This window comes from Diceros bicornis, chromosome 12, assembly GCF_020826845.1.
Source record: "Diceros bicornis minor isolate mBicDic1 chromosome 12, mDicBic1.mat.cur, whole genome shotgun sequence".
NCBI lineage: Eukaryota > Metazoa > Chordata > Mammalia > Perissodactyla > Rhinocerotidae > Diceros > Diceros bicornis.
In genome coordinates, this window is record NC_080751.1 from 55,400,826 (window position 1) to 55,421,542 (window position 20,717).

The 20,717-nt window shown below is 42.4% G+C and overlaps 1 protein-coding gene across 1 annotated transcript in view; it reads left to right on the top strand.

Annotated features, from left to right (window-relative positions):
• The first annotated feature begins 1,164 nt into the window (after window positions 1–1,164).
• The window catches only part of IFT172 (intraflagellar transport 172), a 33,316-nt gene continuing 13,763 nt past the window's right edge, over window positions 1,165–20,717 (top strand). Inside the window, exons 1-19 of the mRNA XM_058551552.1 lie at window positions 1,165–1,320; window positions 4,002–4,145; window positions 4,365–4,477; window positions 4,924–4,963; window positions 5,265–5,330; window positions 5,555–5,634; window positions 5,843–5,930; window positions 6,764–6,978; window positions 7,886–8,009; window positions 8,426–8,521; window positions 9,432–9,593; window positions 9,934–9,987; window positions 10,210–10,313; window positions 10,768–10,853; window positions 14,513–14,625; window positions 15,481–15,648; window positions 18,558–18,694; window positions 18,935–19,042; window positions 20,483–20,567. Coding sequence (XP_058407535.1) covers window positions 1,282–1,320; window positions 4,002–4,145; window positions 4,365–4,477; window positions 4,924–4,963; window positions 5,265–5,330; window positions 5,555–5,634; window positions 5,843–5,930; window positions 6,764–6,978; window positions 7,886–8,009; window positions 8,426–8,521; window positions 9,432–9,593; window positions 9,934–9,987; window positions 10,210–10,313; window positions 10,768–10,853; window positions 14,513–14,625; window positions 15,481–15,648; window positions 18,558–18,694; window positions 18,935–19,042; window positions 20,483–20,567 — 2,022 coding nt within the window. The 5' untranslated portion in view covers window positions 1,165–1,281. The remainder of the gene's footprint in view (window positions 1,321–4,001; window positions 4,146–4,364; window positions 4,478–4,923; window positions 4,964–5,264; window positions 5,331–5,554; window positions 5,635–5,842; window positions 5,931–6,763; window positions 6,979–7,885; window positions 8,010–8,425; window positions 8,522–9,431; window positions 9,594–9,933; window positions 9,988–10,209; window positions 10,314–10,767; window positions 10,854–14,512; window positions 14,626–15,480; window positions 15,649–18,557; window positions 18,695–18,934; window positions 19,043–20,482; window positions 20,568–20,717) is intronic.

The window sequence follows — 20,717 nt, forward strand, 5'->3', positions numbered from 1 at the left end:
GAAAATAGAGGCTGTCCTCTACTCTTAAGTTCAAAGGGGGGTTGGGGCCAGTGAGAGAAATACCTGTTGACATTTGCAACCACTGTCAGGGAAGGGCTTCAGAACCCAGCATCTGTCTGCACAGCATATGCTACACTTTCTGGAGGGTTACAGGTCTTCTCAACCTCTGATCCTTAGAGGAGGCTTATGAATAACTCTCCTTTTCTGCATTGATCTCTCTAGTATGTTATAAGAAATTAGACCAGTAATTCTGAAAGGCACCCGAATGCAAACAAAAATCAGTCTTCTACTTAACCAAGCTTCAACCCTAGGTATCACAGGACTTAACCTTAACCTATCAGGTGAGCCAAACTCAGCTTTTGCTGTCCACCCTAAACCATAAAAGCATCCTGATCTAAGCAGCAGTTTTTAATCCACCATTAAAGAGGTAGGGTACCTTACCTCTCCCTGACCACTGGTTCCAAAACACTCATCTCTCAGACTCTAGACACATCATCATTTCTCGGGATGGAAGTGTGACAGGATATAGTAGCATGGCATGGAGATAGGGAGCTAGGAATTAAGAAGGAATATAAAGAGTGTTTAAAGGTACCAGCTCTGGATTGAATCCCAGTTCCGTCCTTTACTGATTGTGTCAGCTTGGGCAACTGACCCCTCTAATCCTGAGTCTCCTATTATGTAAAATAGTATATAAACTATCTAAGAATGCTATCCCCTTCATAAGGCAGCTTTGAGATGAAATAAGGTAATGCACGTATAACACTTTGCACAGTACCTGGCAGACACATACTGAGTATTCGTTGTAAGCTATCATTATTAACCTTGTGATCCCGTGGAAGTCATATAACCTATTTGGGTTCAGTTCTGACAACTGTAAAAGGCCTATAATAGCAACCGCCCTGCTTTCCTCCAGGGTTGCGAAGATTAAAAGAATGCATTGAGCCACGCTTACGTACGTCAAAGAGTCAGAAAGACAATGATTGCGTAGCACCCGGAGTTTGGGCACGGCTTGTGGGCGTGGCCTCAGCTCGGGTTTGCATGCAGCGACGGGATTGGTCGAAGAGAAGCTCCATCAAGCCCGCCCAAGGTCCTGCCCTAGATCTCACTGCGCCGGCGCGTGTTCTGTTTGCTTCGCCGCGATCTTACGTGGTGACCTTGCGACGTGTGTTGCGCTCCGGTCCCATCTGCGTCAGCGGGTGTCGCTGCGGCTGCGTGGCGGGTTGTCCAGGTAACCACGGGAGTTGTCGCTGTCTGGTGGCATCTGAGAGACAGGTGTTCGTCATGCAGTTGAAGCACCTGAGGACCCTGCTGACGCCTCAGGTGAGGAGATGCGTGCCTCTTCCCTCCCCTGCCCGCCTTAACGTTCCAAGAAAAATGGGGGACGACTGAAGTTTAATAACGTTGAGCGCCTACTGTGTGCAGAAGACGGAAGGCTATAGTGATGATTCGGACTCTGCTCCATCGATAGAGTTTTCGATCGATCTACATCGATAGAGTAGGCGAGATGGACAGCTAACCACTGTAGCTTTCATTACGTTTCATTTAGCATCAGTGGTGCACCAGACCCGGTGCTGGGGCTCGGAGGGATCCAGAACTACCTCAGTTATTGCCCCTGCCTTCAAGAGGCTCGTACTAGAGAGAGAGGCGCACATGTAAACAACGAACATAAATCTACACCGAGTTAAATAAGCGCTTTAGGTGCAAGCCCCACAGAGGGAGTGCAGGAGACCGCACCGTTCGTTCTGATGGTGAAGATCTCAGATTCAGAAGAGGCTGGGCACTGGGGCAGCAAACCTGAAACATGGTGAAGAGAGGCTGGGTTTTGGCGTTAGGAGACCAGAATTCAAGTCCTAGCACCACCACTACTTTAAGTAAATGACCTGATACCGCTGACTTTAGCCCTTATGACATAATCTCTCAGAGTGCTTACCCAGCTTCTTCATTTGGAAAATGGGAGTAATAATAATAGCAACCTTGGGGAACTTAGGGGAAGAGTTAAATGAAGTAATACACACAAAAGAACATTGCAAACTGAAAAGCAGTGTGAAAACTGATAGACAAGAGAGAAGGACATTTAAAATGCAAAGGACAAAATAATGCAAAGCTAATGAGAGTAACATCTGCCATAAGCGAGTGTTTAATATGTACCAGGGCAGCATAAGTTAAAAAGCTAGGATTGTGGTTTATGGAGTCAAACATGGATTTAAATCTTGGTTCTGCCACTTACAAACTGTATATGTAAACTTGAGCAAATTACTTAACCTTTCCGTGCTTAGTTTCCCCATCTGTAAAAGGGGCATAATAACAGCATCTACCTGAGTAATGAGGTAAAATGAGATAATACATATCAAGCACTTATCAAAATGCCTGTCTATGGTAAGTGCTTGTTAAAGGTTAACTATTATTATTGTGTTCCCTTTCTCGCTTAATCCTCACACAGTTCTGTGAGGTACATATTGTAGAGAAAGGAGAATTGATTCATTATGGGAATCAGGAAGGCTTTACAGAGGTAGCTTTAGGAGAACAGAAGGAAGTTAGAACAAAAGAGAGATCTGCTCGTTGCTCTGTAAACTGCCCCCTGAATCTGTAATTTAAAAATTCCTTTACCCTAATGGAATTATTGGAAATGAAATCCTCCTTCAGTCTTTCACAATAAGATGATGTCATGATACAGGAAAGGGCCAAATGCCCAGGATTGGGCAAAATAATGAAGGAAGATGATCAGCAACGGTTATTGAGGAGCCCTCAGCTCTTCTAACCTAATATAATCAAGAATTGGAGGGTGATAAAGGTGGTGATGTGGCTATTTGCTGACTGTGGTTTGAGGATTTTGATGAAGAAAGGCTTTTTTACCTTTGACTTTGGAGGTAGGTGAGTTAGGAGTGAAAAGTAACAATGTTTTAAGCCAGAGATCTAGAGCCCAAGTAATTAATCAAACAATTGGAACAGAAGCTAAATTTTTTATTTTAAGGAAGGAAATCCTTGGTGCAGAACCATAGAGGACCAGGACTGGTGGTGAAAGGGACAGACATGGCAAAAATAATTCACTGGGAGATGATCACTTCTAACTTGGGCTTCTGTGAAGTGGATAGTTAGGAAAAAACAAAACAAGATGGCATCGTTCATCCTAAATCTCAACTCTAATTATTTTACTATTTCAGAACTTTCACCGTCTCTCCCTTTCCTACCAAGTAAGCCCAAACTCCTTAACCTAACTTCGAAGACCTTCCTGAGCTGGCCTCACTCTGTTTTTCCTGCCTTGCTTCCTCTATCCTGCTATTTACAAGATAGTTTCAGCTAAATTAAATTACTCTTTCTTGACCAGAAGTTGCCTTTGGTCATGCCATTCCTTCTACCTCAGATAATTTCCCCACTCAGCTCCATCCATTCTTCAAAGCTTAATGTTGATTATTTAAACATCAGATTATCTCAGGCTTCTCCAAACTATTATAGTACTTTGTACATACCTCTCTTATGGGACTTTTCCTGTGTTTGCACCATCTTATTAGATCCTGGGGCAGGGACCTTATTTTGCTCTTTGTCTCACTCTCAGCCCTGGCCAAGTGCCTTTCTCAATAAGGTACTCAAAAAATATTAATTGAATGAATGGCTAAAGACCAAAACTTATCAGACAATTGAATTGATTTCAGTAGCAGACCTGGGATATGAGGGAACAAGGAGGCCATTGCAGGGACACATTGGTACAGTTGGTTTAGCATGTCATCTCTTAGTGCATTTGTATTATGGGTTTGTAGAAGCACCTTGTTCTCACAGTCCAGGGTTTTATGGCCTTGGAGACCAGGATGGATCACGAGCATCTCTTTGTTTTAAGGACTGTGATAGGAAGAAAATTGACCAAAGTCACACTAGAAGTAAAGGAACTAGAAACGCAGGAAGAAAATTGACCAAAGTCGCACTAGAACTAATGGAACTTTAATAGAAATGCTTTTGGCGTTCTAGATCAGCACCTGGGTTTATTTTTTCCCCCTTTGCCTCTGCAGGATGGAGCTGCAAAGGTGACCTGCATGGCTTGGTCCCAGAACAATGCCAAATTTGCTGTCTGCACAGTGGACCGAGTGGTGTTGCTGTATGATGAACATGGGGAGCGGAGAGATAAGTTCTCCACCAAACCAGCTGACATGAAGGTGAAGAGTACTCATGTGTACCTTAACCTACTGATGGGGCCTTATGAACCTGTAAAACTTCTAACTTACTTCCTAGCCATAGGCATAGGAAATGGCCTGCCCCTCCTTTTCTCTGTATAAATCCCTCAAGGCAATTACAGTCACACATGCACTTTTTCTTCTCTTTTCTCTTTCACGTATACTCATTACTTTTTTTTCTTTTCTTTTTTTAACTCTTAGTATGGCAGAAAGAGCTATATGGTGAAGGGCATGGCTTTTTCTCCTGATTCCACTAAAATTGCCATAGGACAGACCGACAACATCATCTATGTCTACAAGATTGGAGAAGATTGGTGAGGATGGAGATTGGAAGATGGTGTGGTTCAGAAAAGAAGGGGAAGGCAGGAAGAAATGCCTCACAGGGGAGCGAAAATAAACAGGTTGAGGAGCCAAGCTGGGGCATGGGAGGCAGAGGCCTTCCAGAGTCTGTTGTTGCTTCCCTACCTTTGCCTGCCCCCCGTGTTCTGCCATCCTATCCCTGGAGGAATCAGTCTAAGGTCAACAAGGAGGCCCTGTGAGACCCTGGGGAGCCCTGAGTGATGTTGTGTCTTTGCTATTGTTCCAAAGCTACTCAGACTCCTCCCTCTTATGCCTCCTTTCAGGGCTTCTACAGAGTGGTAGGAAACACTAGCGGGCCAGCGAAGCTATCTGTTCTTTCTTCCCTTCCCCCAGCATCATTTGTGGCAATTTATTTATGGAAGTGGTTTTTAATATGCTTTCCCTCCTTTTTATTTGGCAGGGGTGACAAGAAAGTTATCTGTAACAAGTTCATCCAGACGGTAAAGTTCAAACCAGTCCCTGGGAGATTGGAATGAACAAACATGTATCAATATATCTGCTTATAAATGCAACTAGGAGTTGGATTTTTTAACATCTGAATCTGACTTTTCCTACTGCAAGGATGGTGCTGCCTGTCTGCTCATCTGCTTTCCTCCTTAGAGCCCCAGTTGTGTCCCCTCCTCTCCTTCCCTATAGGTGATTGGGGTGGTGACATGTGGCAGGTTGTTCAGGTTCAGGTTGTCATAAGTGTGCTAACCTACGTAGACAAGGTTATCCTTTTCCATTATTTCTTCCTTACAGAGTGCTGTTACTTGTCTGCAGTGGCCAGCAGAGTACATCATTGTCTTTGGACTGGCTGAAGGGAAGGTAAAGGAGAGAAGAGAAACACAGGAGAGGTTGTGGATGAGGATAATGGTTCTGGAGAGAGGAATATGGTTAATCTTCTCCCTTAGGGTCAAGTCGTGTACTGGGGGAGGGCATGTAAGGACCAGGGCATTTTTTTTTTGTTTTGTTTTTGTTTTTCTTTTCTTAGGACCTGGGCGAAATTGAAAGTAGCCTGACCAGACTTATGTCCATTCTCCCATTTTCAGGTTCGTTTAGCAAACACTAAGACTAATAAATCATCTACCATCTATGGGACAGATTCTTACGTGGTATCACTGACAACAAAGTGAGTAAGGAAGAGTGGTATCCCAAGAGCTTGGAAATGGTAGGAAAAAGCTATGGGGAAGTCTGGAATGGGAGCCCATAGTATGAAAGATGGGGAGGACTGGTAGCAGGAACCACAGGTAGGGTAGTGTTTGACAGAGAAAGGGGACTTTCTTTGTGAGATAACTCTCCCTGTGTTTCTCTCCTTTCCTTCTTTTCCACTTTTTCAGTTATTCTGGGAAAGGAATTCTCTCTGGTCATGCAGATGGCACTATTGTTAGGTATTTCTTTGATGATGAAGGCTCTGGAGAGTCACAGGTATGTATAAAGGATGCTCTGGGATAGGAGATAAGGAAATCCCAAGAGCCCTCCTAGAGGAGGTTGGACATCTAAGGAATTTAGATTGAGGTGCTGGTAGGGGGAGGCTAGAGGAGTGAGACCTCAGGGAGAGAAACAGTTGGATGTGGCCAAAGAGAGGATTTGCGTTTAGGAGGCCAGAGCTTAATATTTATGGGAAAGGGTGAATCAGGTGAAAGGGACCTTGAGACAAAGGGAAATAAAGACTCAGAGTAATGAAAAATGAAAAAAATTCTCATTTATGTAAAAAATATGTGTATGTATATAAATTCATAGAAAAAAAGAGTTATTTACTCTCAGGAGGGAAAAGGGAAAAGATGGGGGAGTAAAGGAAACATTCATGTTTTACTCTATATAATTCTCTAATGTTTGAATCATTTACATTAAGAATTACTTGTGTAATAATTAAGTTTATCCTTCCTAAAAAAAAAAGGAGCCATGTGCTCCCTGTGGGCCTACACAGTATTGGCTGATGTTTAGGACAGGTCCTTTTGCAGGGGGCCTTATTAGATGCATATTAAAGCTCTCCAACACACAAGTATTTTGAGGTTTCCTCTTGAGCACAAGGTCAGGAAGTGTGTACATATGTCATATGTATGTGTGTGTGAGTATAAGACAGAAAGACAGTTTGTGAAATCTTCGGGATTAGGATGTGTTGGGGGTGGGAAAATGTTGGGAGAAAGATGTCTGCAGTGTAGGATGGTCAGAGTGAGTGTATCAGGTGCTAGGAATGAGAAATTTCTGGGATGGCACCTTAGAGTCAGAGCGATTGAAACCCTCTGCTTCTGTCTTAGGGGAAATTGGTTAACCACCCATGCCCACCCTATGCATTGGCTTGGGCAACCAACAGCATCGTGGCTGCAGGCTGTGATCGGAGGATTGTGGCCTATGGAAAGGAAGGCCATGTGCTACAAACGTTTGATTATAGCCGTGACCCTCAGGAGCGGGAGTTCACCACAGCTGCAGCAAGTCCTGGGGGCCAATCTGTTGTGCTGGGAAGTTATGACAGGTAGGTCCCCTTTCCACTGCATCTTCTTCTGCCTACTCTTCCTGTGTACATTCTTTGATTTTGCTCAGTTATTCTCAACTAGAGTGGGAGACTAGATCAGAATCAAGTGTATGTTGACAGAGATTCTCAGGTTTTAATTCATACACTTTCCTCTTCCTGCTCCCACCATTCATTGGCATGCTGGCAGTTCCAAAAGGCACCATGCTCTTGTTGTGCCTCTATGACTCTCCCTAGGATTCCACAGCAGAGTTCCTCTCCAGTTTCTTTGTGTTCCCTTCACCCCTTTTCAGACCACTGGCTGAGTGTTTACCACATTACATTGTAGTTTGGTGTTTGTATCTATCTGGCTAAACTGAAGAGCCCTTGAGAAGAGGGCCTAGTATTCATTTTTTTATCTCTAGTGCCTAGATTAGTATCTAGTACATAATATATGCTCAAATGTTTGGTGAATGAAGGAAGGAAGGAAGAGTAGATAAACAGCTAGGGTCTGAGTCCCGTCACTTCCTTGGAGTGCTTTTAACCCCAGTTTTGTCAGTCCTGTCGTTCTATCTCCTTCGATCTTATATGTGTCTCTTCCTGTTCCTTTCTTTCTTCTCTGACTCCTACCATTTCTCTTTTCTTTTTCCATATTTCTCTACTGCTAACAGCTCATTTTTCTCACCAGCTACAATATCCTTTTGTTTTTTCCATTCCCATCACTCTTACCCCATTTTACTTTTGACTCGGTTTTCCCAACTTGCTTCCTTTGATCCTTTTTGTCCTCTCCTACTAGACTCCCTAGCTTATCTGTTCTCTTTTATTTCCTTTCTTCTCTGATAAAGCAGGACTAATTTCCTTCAGTTACCAGCCCATTTTCACTCTTTTGCTCAGCCTCCATCTCTTCTAAAAGCCACATACTTTATTTCAGACTTCGGGTGCTCAACTGGAGCCCTCGAAGAAGCATCTGGGAAGAGGCAAAGCCCAAGGAGATTGCCAACTTATACACCGTCACTGCCTTGGCCTGGAAGCGGGATGGCTCACGACTGTGTGCGGTGTGTTACTGTTGACCTCTTTCTGCATTGGTGACTTTCTCCAAACTAGGAAAAATCCTGCCTTATCCTAAAGCACCATCTCCTGACATCGGAAAATCTCCTCTTCCCTTTTGACCCCAACCTAAAAATCTGATGTTAAAAGCAGGGAAGTGAAATTCATACTGTATTGGAGGCCAAAAGAGACAAAGAGTTGTATAGGAAGGGCTGATTTCCCCCTTAGATCCCCACAATATGTGGTGCCCTTGAGTCCTGTGATTGCCACCTCTTTCTTTCTGGTACTTCCAAAAATTACCAGCACTTTTACTGCCACTTCGTCTCTACATTCTAGAACCTAGGTTTTCAGGGTATCTCTAGATACCCTCCCCATGCCTATGTACTGTGTGTGTTACCCTTTATGTTGTCACTTTCCCTTCTAGGGCACGCTCTGTGGTGGAGTGGAACAGTTTGACTGTTGCCTCCGAAGGAGCATTTACAAGAACAAGTTTGAGTTGACATATGTGGGACCTAGCCAGGTAAGCAGCTGATAGCCTGCCACACCAAGATCTTGCCATGGTTCATTCATCCTGTAATACTTCCCTGCCTTCTGGCCACAGCCACAGTGTCAAATTTAACCTCTGGCAGACCTCTTCTGGGGAACAGAATGTGTCAGAGCAGCTCCCTGGCAATTTTCCTGCTATAGTTCCTCCAGCTTATTGTAAGAAAAGGTTTAGACACCAGACCTAAGGGGTACAGAGATTGCCACTTACATCTTCCTGGTTTAAAACTTCGCTACCTATATGCTGTTAACTGGATGATAAATAGGATTACAAGGGTGAATTCTGTTGTTTTAAGGGCCTCTGAACTCACTGTGTATGATGTTGCAAGCTAATTCCATAGTTCCTGAGCCCACTTTTCTCTTTTCTCTACCTCTATCCTCTTTTCCTTCCGTTTATTATTCATTGGTTCCTTCATTCTTTTATTTTCTCCAGAAACATTTATCCATTTTCTGTGTGTCAGCAGTGTTAGGCATTGAGAATACAAAGATAATTATCTGAAATACATTGTCCCTTAATCGAGGAGATCATTCTAGCAAAGGAGACAGACATATCAAAAAATAATATAGTACACTGTGGTAAAAGTTATCATAAAGGTTTGTACAAAGAGCTGTGGGAACGTAGGGAGAGTGATTGGTTTTACCTGGTGGAACTTCCAGAATCATATATATTATGAGCATCAAAAGAGATAATATATGAAAGCATTTCATAAATAGTAAAGCACTACATAAATTTGAGGTGTCATTATTACCAACAATATCCTAGGCCAGGTGAAGAAACAAGATATTAGCTTTGTTTAGCACTATGGAGGTGGGCAAAGGGCACAGCATGGTCATCCCTCTTTTGGGTTGGGGGAAGCCTAGGGAACTCAGACTTGTCCCTTACCAAGGTGATTGTGAAGAACCTATCATCGGGGACCCGAGTGGTACTCAAGTCACACTATGGCTATGAGGTGGAAGAGGTGAAAATCCTGGGAAAGGAACGTTACTTGGTGGCCCACACATCAGACACGCTGCTACTGGGGGACCTGAACACTAATCGCCTTAGTGAGGTAGGAATGGGGCATCTTGAGGTGCTACTTCGGGGGAGCCAGGGTTCCTAGGGGAAGATCTCCATGGGAAGCTCTAACATTCTGGTGTTTTGGGGGTGTGGTTTCAGGGTATGGGACCAAGGAGGTTTAGAATCCTAGAATATGAATCACCACTGTTGGACTGTTTTTACACCTTCTCTCAGAAACATAGGGTCAAGGGCAAAATCTGACATAGCACCTCTTTCGTACAATGTCAAAGCCTTCCCAAACTCAATCTCTCTGCCTCCCACCCTGTCATTCTTTCAGCATTGTCTTAGATAGTTGTCTACATTGTTTGTTATATCTTCTCTCCCCTTTACAGGTAGCTTGGCAGGGATCTGGTGGCAATGAAAAGTTTTTCTTTGAAAATGAAAATGTGAGTAGAATGTGATTCACCATCACCATCTTGATAAGCCTACTTCTAGCTTCTGTGTCAAAGGGATATCAAGTGGCAGCAGATAAAGGGGGAAGGTGAAATAGGCAGAGGAGCAGATTAAAGAGAAAAGTGGGAGTCACTTTGAACTGACAGTAACCTCCCTCTGCTGTTTTTCTCTTTCTTCATGCCTTTCCACCATATAATAATTCCATTTATCCCCAGGTTTGCATGATCTTCAACGCTGGAGAGCTAACCCTGGTGGAATATGGGAGTAATGATACCCTGGGTTCTGTACGTACTGAGTTCATGAACCCCCACCTTATCAGGTAACCCCACAAGGTTCTCTAAATTTTTTTTTTTTTTTTTTTTTTTTTTTTTGTGAGGAGATCAGCCCTGAGCTAACATCCGCCAATTCTCCTCTTTTTTTTTTTTTTTTGCTGAGGAAGACGGCCCTGGGCTAACATCTGTGCCTATCTTCCTCCACTTTATATGGGACGCCGCCACAGCATGACTTACCAAGCAGTGCGTCGGTGCGCGCCCGGGATCCGAACCAGCGAACCCCGGGCCGCCGCAGCGGAGCGCGCGCACTTAACTGCTTGCGCCACCGGGCCGGCCCCAGTTCTCTAAATTTTTGAAACCCAAAAGAATTCCTTTTTGACTTCTAACTTCTTTGTCCTCAGGTTAATCTAAAAACTTCATTCTATGTGGTACTTCAGAGCCCTTGATAAACATCCCAACTGTCTAAGCCCATTTTGCCTTACCTCACTCTTCATGTTTCAGTGTCCGTATTAATGAGAGGCATCAGCGAGGAATGGAAGATAATAAGAAACTGGCTTATCTTGTTGATATTAAGACTATTGCTATAGGTGAGTAAGACTCTCATAATTTTAATAACAAAATAGATGTTTATAGTACGCTTCCCTATCACAAGATTGTATGCAGTGGAGAATCCAGGAATCTGAGAGGCACAAAGTAAATGTGTGATCCCTCTCTTACAGTGGATATGTGAAATGTTTAAATCCATGTATGTGTGTCTATGTCTAGATGTCTAGAGATAGATATATAGGTACATATATAGGCCTTCCCATGTAGGCATCTATCTAGGGCTGGAAAATTGTGAATTGTAGAGAAGAACCGTTAGCAAATTTATGAATTTTCCTCTGTAGACTTCATAGGATCATAGTCTCTTAGAACTGTAAGAGGCCTTATTTTTTTGTATAGTTTGTCATTGGTAACTAGTGATGACAAACTTTATTTGCATTTTACAAATGTTCACGTTTATAAATCTTATTTTGTATATTAATAGTTAATTTTTTATCATGAAATATTTCAAGCATAGAAAAAAAAGTATAGAGAATAGCATAGTATTCTCCAAAAAGGAGAGAGAATAATATAGCTGTGTAGTGTAGTTGTTAAGAACAGGGCTCTGGAGTCAAACCTCCCCCCTTCTCTACTTACTACCTGTGTGATCTTAGGTAAGTTACTTAATCTTTCTGTATCTCAATTTCCTCATTCACAAAATGGGGATAAAAATAGTACTTACCGCATATGAAAAGCACTTAGACTAGTTCCTCGTACATAATAAGCACTTAATAAACGTTAGCTATTAATAATAATAATAGTATTACTTGTATACCCATGCCTAGTACTGTCAGATCCCAGCATTTCATTATATTTACCTTGGATCTTTTCTCTCTCCTCTTATTGATGGACATTTAAGTTGTTGGTTTTTCACTGTTACAGTGTTGCAGTTTTCTAAGGTTTACACCTAGAGTGGAATTGCTGAATCATAGACGAGGTTCATCTTCAGTTTCACTAAATATTTCCAAATTGCTCTTCAAAGAAGTTCTACAAATTTACATTCCTACTAGTAGTTAGAGCTCCCGTTGTTCCACATCCTCTCCAATAATTGAGATTGCCTGACTTCCTGATTTGGCTCAATCTGATGTGTGTGAAATAATATCTCATTGTATTAATTTTTTTTATTGTTCATTTGTTTATTGGCCATTTGGATTCTTCTTCTGTGAATTGAAGTTCATATTCACTGCCTATTTTTTTGTGTGTGTGAGGAAGATCAGCTCTGAGCTAACATCCATGCTAATCCTCCTCTTTTTGCTGAGGAAGACTGGCTGTGAGCTAACATCTATTGCCAATCCTCCTCCTTTTTTTTCCCGAAAGCCCCAGTAGATAGTTGTATGTCATAGTTGCACATCCTTCTAGTTGCTGTATGTGGGACAGGGCCTCAGCATGGCCGGAGAAGCAGTGCGTTGTTGCGTGCCCGGGATCCGAACCCGGGCCGCCAATAGCGGAGTGCGTGCACTTAACCACTAAGCCACAGGGCCGGCGCTTATTGCCTATTTTTAAAATCAGCTTGTCTTTTCCTCATTGACTTGAAGGAGTTCTCTGTGCATGTATAGCCTTCAATGGTTATTTGTATTGCAGATATTTTGTCTCAGCCTGTGGCTTGTCTTTTCTCTCCTTTTTGGGCTCTTTTAGTGATCAAACATTTTTAATTTTCATGTAGTCGATTTTATCACTTTTTAAGAAATAGTTTGTGGTTTTTGAGGTCTTATCTAAGAAATCCTTCCAATTCCCCGCTGTATTTTTAACATTTTTAAATTTTGCTTTTCACCTGGAATTTATTTTTGTGCATAATGTGGGTAGGATCTAATTTTATTTTTTTCCCATACGTTTAACCATTTATTGAAAGTCCATTCTTCACCCACTAATCTGTAATGTCCTCTCTTGTAAATCAAGTTTCCATATACACAGGGTGTGTTCTGAAGATATTTTTGCATTTCATGAATTTTATGTCACAGGTTGCTGAGCTCAGAAATGTAAGTATCCATAATGGAAATAATAATATAGTCCAGTGGCCTAAGTTCCAGCAGCAATAATGAACTATGAGACTTTGGACCAGTCACTTCACTCTATAGGTCTCATCTTCAATGTAGGTAAAATGACAGTTCTTCTCTTAACCTTTTTGGGTCACTGACCCCTTTGAGTATCTAATGAAAATCATAGATCCTTTCCTAGAAAAATATATGTACACACATAATTTTCTGTATAATTTCAGGGTATTCACAGAAATAGGGTCCCCACAGCTCCAGCATTCCATGATTCTACTTATAATTGGGGCATTAAAATATGGCTTTATCATTTTGCTTTTTGATTAAAGGAAAATTCATTTTTAAATTGGTCTTCCCAGTCTCAGACATTAGCTAACATTTGGTCTTTAGCTTCAGCATATATAACAAAGGTAGGCACATTGCTCGTTAATGATGTATATCAATAAGAGTTGTGAATGGGCTTTGATCAAGAGACTCCCTGAAAGCATCCTAGCCAACACTGATGGTCTGTTCTAAATGTGATCATTTCTTTTCTTTTTTTTTTTTTTGTGAGGAAGATCAGCCCTGAGCTAACATCCATGCTAATCCTCCTCTTTTTGCTGAGGAAGACCAGCTCTGAGCTAACATCTATTGCCAATCCTCCTCCTTTTTTTGCCCCAAAGCCCCAGTAGATAGTTGTATGTCATAGTTGCACATCCTTCTAGTTGCTGTATGTGGGACGTGGCCTCAGCATGGCCAGAGAAGCAGTGCGTCGGTGCGCGCCCGGGATCCGAACCCAGGCCACCAGTAGTGGAGCGCGCGCACTTAACTGCTAAGCCACAGGGCCGGCCCTGATCATTTCTTATATTGTCTACAAGATTCAGACCAAACTAAAATATTCATCCTCTACACTGACCAGCCTGACTTTACTCAAAGGTTCCTTCTGTTTTGTCTGTGTGCCTTCCTCACTGTTTGCCCTTCAGTGCTCTTACATCACAGGCACTCAAATGTGCAGGTAACTCCTTGGGGCCAATATGATCATCAAGGTCATTGCATTCATCAGCTTTCTCTCACTGGTGTGCTGCAACTGGGGTTCATCCTTAATGTGCTTAGTGCTGCCTTACAGAGGACTTCAGGAGTAATAGAAGCCAGTTGCTCTGTAGTTCTGATCGGCTGTGAGACAACTCCAAGAGTCCCAGAAAGGAATCACATTTCTTGATGGGTCTGGATCTTTTGAGTTAACTACAGAGTTAAGCAGGGCTGGCCCCGTGGCTTAGCGGTTAAGTGCGCACGCTCCACTGCGGGCGGCCCGGGTTCGGATCCCGGGCGCCCACCGATGCACCGCTTCTCTGGCCATGCTGAGGCCGCGTCCCACATACAGCAACTAGAAGGATGTGCAGCTGTGACATACAACTATCTACTGGGGCTTTGGGGGAAGAAAAATAAATAAAATTAAAAAAAAAAAAAAACTACAGAGTTAAACAAAAACAAAACCTCTACAGTTTTAAGAAACCTAGCGTCTTAGCAAAATTATGTTGTATTGGCCATTTGCATTCCTCACTGACATACTCTAGACTGATGTAACATTCTTAAAGCCCAACCTATGATTGCAAGGCCAGTCCTTTGCAGGCTGCCTCATGCCCTGTATATGATTATGTGGAATCTCACTTCTTAACCCTGTCTCCTTTACTCTATAGTGGATCTGATTGGTGGCTACAACATTGGCACCATCAGCCATGAGAGCCGTGTGGATTGGCTGGAACTTAATGAGACGGGGCACAAGCTTCTCTTCAGGGACCGGAAACTTCGTGTGAGGAGGGTTACTAAGGCCTTAGCCATTGACTGGTTCATAAAGGATGTGGTACTAGCTGCTACCAGGGATTGTGGGAGGCAGGATGGGACATAATTTCTTGGTGCTATGCCATTAGCATAGCAGAAGGCATAGAAGAATCAACATTCTTTGTATCTGATATCACAACCCATCCTATATTACCCTTAAGAAGATTGTATCATGATGGCGCCAAAGTCAAGAGTGGAATTTGGGAGTTGATTTCTGTCTTACCATTTACAAGTCTGTGCCCTCATGAAACTTCCTTACCCTTATATTCCTCTTCCTCACGCCTAGCTGCCCTTTACCCACACCTACTGCCCCAGTGCTCTTCAGCTACCCTTATCCAACAGCATTGAAGCTGGCTTGAGGACAGTCTTCTAGCCCCTTATTGATTCTGATCTCTATACTGTATCACCAAAAAGTTCAACCTCAAGGGCAGAGAGACTATCTGGTGATTTGTCATTTCATTTTCATTATGATGTGAAAACCATATCATAGATTTCAAGACCATTTTATTTGTCTGGTGGCCTTACTGTTGTAATCCAGGCTGGTAACTCTGGCCCAGAGTTATTCTCAGAATGAAAGTGTGACTTTCACCTAACTTAAATTCCTAGGGTGTAGAACTTTGCTCTTTTGGTCATCTCTTATTTGGCCAGAGTCAGATTATACCAACTCAGCATAAACTTCAAGGGTTGCAGGTGAAGAAGCTTTGAAATTTGGCGTGTACCTGACTGGTGGGTTAGCTCAGGACATTTCACCATTAGGGAAATGGTCAAGATCAGAAGACACCCCATATTTTCTTTTAATTGTGTTATCTACCTCTTCCTTCTTTAGTTGCATCTATATGATATTGAAAGCTGCTCTAAGACAATGATCCTCAACTTCTGCTCCTACGTGCAGTGGGTCCCAGGAAGTGATGTGCTGGTAGCTCAAAACCGAAACAGCTTGTGTGTATGGTACAACATTGAGGCACCTGAGAGGGTCACCATGTCCTCTATCAGGGTATGTCGACACCAGGGCACTTCAGAAATAGTGTCAAGCTATTAGAGCCCCCAGGAGGCTCCGAAGGGTACTTGGCTCTCTCTACCCACCACCCATAATCTCTGTGATAGAGTTGGCAAGTGAAGCTTAGACTCCTTCGCCACAGCGGAATGTGCCGCAGAGCCATACTTCTTCAGATTCCTGACATTATATTAGACCCCTGGATTATGGGTCTCTATTACAGTGGCCCTAGGAATTCACCAAGTCATAATGTGGAGTTCCTTTAGGCTGGAACATCCCTGATAGGAGGGGCAGTTCCATGACACCTCCTTGTGTGCCGATTCTCTGTTATAAGCCATTCAAAGTTCCTTTTTTCTCAGACTGCTGATCAAACCCTCTCTCCCGTCCCACCATATCATCACACATACAGTAATCCTCCAAAATCTGGGAGGAGCCTGTGAAAACAGAGAAGAGAGGCCTCTGTGCTAGGCTGGAATGACTGGTGTGGGTGTGGCTGGAGCACTTGATACTTTCTTTTTGTTCTTTTTCTGTATCTTTTTTCTCCTTTTTTGCCTCATTTTAGACTGATTAAGTTTGGGTTTTTTGGTTTGTTTGTTTTGTCTCTTTTAAAGTACCCTTTTTTCACTTTTTTGGTTTGGAGGTTATACATCTATTTCTATAGCGATTACCGTGTACTTAAATTAACAAAGTCTAAAGTTAATCAGCGTCTAATCCCCCCTCCCCTGAAAACAATACAAGGACCTTAAAAGGCTTTAACTTTGATTACCTCCCTTTTGCTATTGTTGTCCAGTGTTTTCGTTCTCTTCTCTTATCCTCGAAGTTAGACATTATTTAACACAGACGGAATTTGTTTCAATTTACCATCACAGTGCCAGTTTCTCTGTCTACCTTTTCCTTTTGCATTGCTGATCTTCCCTCTGGAGTTATTTTTCTTCTTCTGGAAGAATATCACTTAGAAGTTTCTTTAGTGAAAAACTTTTGATGATAAACACTCAGTTTTTGATTATCTGAACAGTTTTTTATTTAGCCTTTGTTCTTGAAAGATACTTGCACTCAGTACCCAATTCTAGACTGACAGTTAATTTTTCTTAGCCTTTTGCAAATATTGTCCCATTGATTGACTTCTTTTGTTGGTCTGAGAGTTATATTAACACCCCTTTCTGTAGAAGTAATCTGTTTTTTCTCTCTGGTTGCTTTTAAAATCTTCTTTTTCTTAGATGTTTTGAAGTTTTACTACAATGTGTCTAGATATAAATTTCCTTTTATTTATCCTGCTTGGTATATATCATGCTTCCTATATTTGTCAGTACACATATTTTTATCAGTCTTAGAAATTTCTCAGCCATTATCTCTTCAAACATTGCTTCTTTTCTCACATTTTCCAGTTTCTTTGTCAGAACTCTAATTAGGTATATGTTAGATTTCTTGTCCTGTCTTCTATACCTTTTTAACCTCTCATATTTCCTTTCTCCTTCTCATTCCATGCTATATTCTGGATAATTTCTTTTTTTCTTTTTCTTTTTTTTTTTTTGTGAGGAAGATCAGCCCTGAGCTAACATCTGTGCTAATCCTCCTCTTTTTGCTGAGGAAGACCAGCTCTGAGCTAACATCTATTGCCAATCCTCCTCCTTTTTTTTGCCCCAAAGCCCCAGTAGATAGTTGTATGTCATACTTGCACATCCTTCTAGTTGCTGTATGTGGGATGCAGCCTCAGCATGGCCGGAGAAGTGGTGCCTCGGTGCACGCCCGGGATACGAACCCGGGCCGCCAGTAGTGGAGCGCGCGCACTTAACCGCTAAGCCACGGGACTGGCCCTGGATAATTTCTTAAGATACATCTTTCAGTTCATTAATTTTCTTCCATCATTGTCTAATCTGTTATTTAAGCCATCCATTGAGGTTTTTACTTCAAAAATTAAACTTTTCACAAGGCTTTATTTGGTTCTTTCTCCAATCTGCCTATTTTTGATAGTCTTTTGTTCCTTACTTAATTTTTCATTTCCTCTTTTAGGTCTTTAAACATTTCCCACATAATTATTTTATATTCCATAACTGTTTTGTTCCTTAACTGTTATGTTTAATATCTGAAATCCTTGGGGGTCAAAGACTGTTGTTTATAGTTATTATTTATTCCTTTATAGTGGTTTGTTAACTTGTATTTTGGTATTTTTTTACTTTGAGCTCATATTACATTGAATGTAATCTTTTGGAATCCTGAGGGCCTGAAATGGACATGTTTTCCTCCAGAGATGAACTGTGTTTGCTTCTGCAGGAATCAGGCATATTACTGACCTGTACCTCTTTTGTTCTCTTTACTGAGAAGATGCCAGATTTAATGAGGGACTCTCAGATTGGGCATCCTGCAGAAGGACCCAAGGTTTAGTCCCCTCAGGCTGTGCTTACCTTCAGAGCAACTGTACTCTTCTCACTTGCTCACCTTTCATTTTTTCCTGCTCAGGTTTTAGCTTCCTGACTTTTTTCTTTCTTTCTTTCTTTTCTTGAGGGAGAAAGGTGGAAGAGGGAGTAGGAAGCATTACTAGTGATTTATTCAGTTGAACACAGCGATACATTAAAAAGTATGTCCCAGGTTGAAGTTATATTTTAACAGGAGGACCCTTAGGAATACATAGTCATGGTACTGCTGGAAGCAGATGTGGATGCCACACTTTGTCAGCTTACCTGCAGGCGTTAGTGCCGTCATAACTATGAGTGTGCTTTAACCCAAGGACATTACCATACATAGGAATTTTTATCTTCTTGAGAGAAACTAAATGTTAGCAAAACAAGGGCCACTATAATTCCCTCAGTGTGTGAGTAAATGGCTGAGTGAGGGTGGGTCTGTTCCGCAGTCGAGTCTGTGGAAACACTAACCTGGAATTCGGGTGGGGTGGTGGGATTGCATTTTTACAGGGTGATGTTGTAGGTCTAGAGCGGGGCGGGGGAAAGACCGAGGTGATGGTGACTGAAGGTGTGACTACAGTTGCCTACACACTGGATGAAGGCCTTATCGAGTTTGGAACAGCCATTGATGACGGCAACTACACCCGGTAAGGGGCTGGGCTGATAGCCAGCAAGGTGGTAGGAGAGTCTGGTTCTGAGAGAGGAGGACCTGGGATGGGTTGTAAAACTGGCCATATCTAAAAAGGACCTGGTGATCCAAGAATGAGACTGGACAAAAAGGGAAAATAATTGCCTGGCCTTCCCCTCTCCTGCCCCATCACCAGTATTCCTTGGTGTCTTCCTGACCCTAGACTCATTCCTTGTGTTTTTCTTCCTTCCCTCTCCAGGGCAACAGCCTTCTTGGAAACTCTGGAAATGACCCCAGAAACAGAGGCAATGTGGAAAACCTTGAGTAAACTGGCACTAGAGGCAAGGCAGCTACACATTGCTGAGAGGTGAGGCAGACTGTAGAACTGAGGTACCAGGCAGCTAGGAGGGATGACCACGTGGGTATTTTGCCTATGGGCTGCTCCTACCCAGTGTTAAGGCATTGCTTCCTTTCCCATGCCAACAAATGTCATAGAACCCTTCCATAGTACAGTTATTCCAAACATCCTCCCATCCTAGATTATAGGAGTATGTCTTTTCTTGTTTTTGCTTCCGGTTCTTGTAACTAGGTGCCCCTTCAAAGTTTTGAACACCCACACCCTACAAGCTATGCATTGTTAAGTATGTTCTGAGTATAGCATAGGAGTGTAGTTATAGGACAAACTTGGGACTGACACTCTTTGTGTTCAAATCTTGGCTCCATTTACCAATGTATGTAACCTTAGAGAGGTTAACTTAACCTTTCCAAGCCTTGATTTCTCGATTTTCTCTATGCAAAATGGGGATAATAATTGAATTTACCTTGTAAGATGGTAGAGAAGAATGGTAGTGGTAGTGAAGAACAAATGAGAGAATCTGTGCAAAGAGCACAGATTGTAAGTGCTCAATAAATGTCAACTGCTGCTATTTGGGCTAGGAGTCATCCTTGATCCCTTTTTTCCCATACTGCCCACAGCTAGACTATCAGCAAGCCCTAGGGACTCTGACCCAGGGTCTCCAAAACACATCCTGAATCTCTTGTCCTGCTCTACTGTCTCCACCCTAGAACAGATCACCCGGGTGTCTCCTAACTGAAGCGTTGCAAAGCCTCTTAATTAGTCTCACTGATACTGTTTTTATACCCCTATGATCCATTCATCCCATAGCACCTGAGGTAATTTTTTGAAACATAAATTAGATTGTCATTTTCTTGCTCAGAACCTTCAAGTAGCTTACCATTATACTTAGTATAAAACCCAGACTCCTTTACATTTCCTAAGGCCCTACAATATTTGGCCTCTGCTTCCTTCTCATACCAGTTACCTATGTGCCTATTCATCTCCAGCCGCACTGGCATCCTTTTGGCCCTTTGAGCATGCCAAGCTCACTCCTGCCATCAGGCCTTTACACTAGCTATCCCCTCTGCCTGGAATAATTTTTCCCCATCTTGCCATGACTGGCTCTGTTTTATATTCAGGTCTCAGCTGAAATGTCAGCTCCTCAGATAGGCCTTCTCTGACTACCAACTTAAATAGTCCCCTCAGTTACTGTCTATAATGTCACACTATTTTCTTTTCTTTTTTATTCTCTCAAATTATCTTTGTTTATTTGTTTACTAATTATTTCTTTTCACTAGAAAGTAAGTTCCTTGAGAGCAAGGCCCTCATCTGTCTGATCCCCTTTGTGTCTCCAGTGGCAAGAACAGTGCCTGGCACATAACAGATGCTCAGTCTATATCTGCTGAGCCAATGAGTTGATGATGATCCTATAATAACATTACTGTTACTGTTATTGCTTCCATACTATAGGTGCTTTTCTGCTTTGGGCCATGTAGCAAAAGCTCGATTCCTGCATGAGACCAATGAGATTGCAGATCAAGTGTCTCGGGAATATGCAAGTATTATCCTCCTGATTCATTCAGTCTCTCAAGCTGAGATTTCTCTTAGTACTCAGCCCCATGATTCCTAGCTTTCCAGTCGTGACTAATTTCCTCTGCGCTGCCCACCCCACCTCCACCCTCAAATTGGACCATTTTGGAATTGC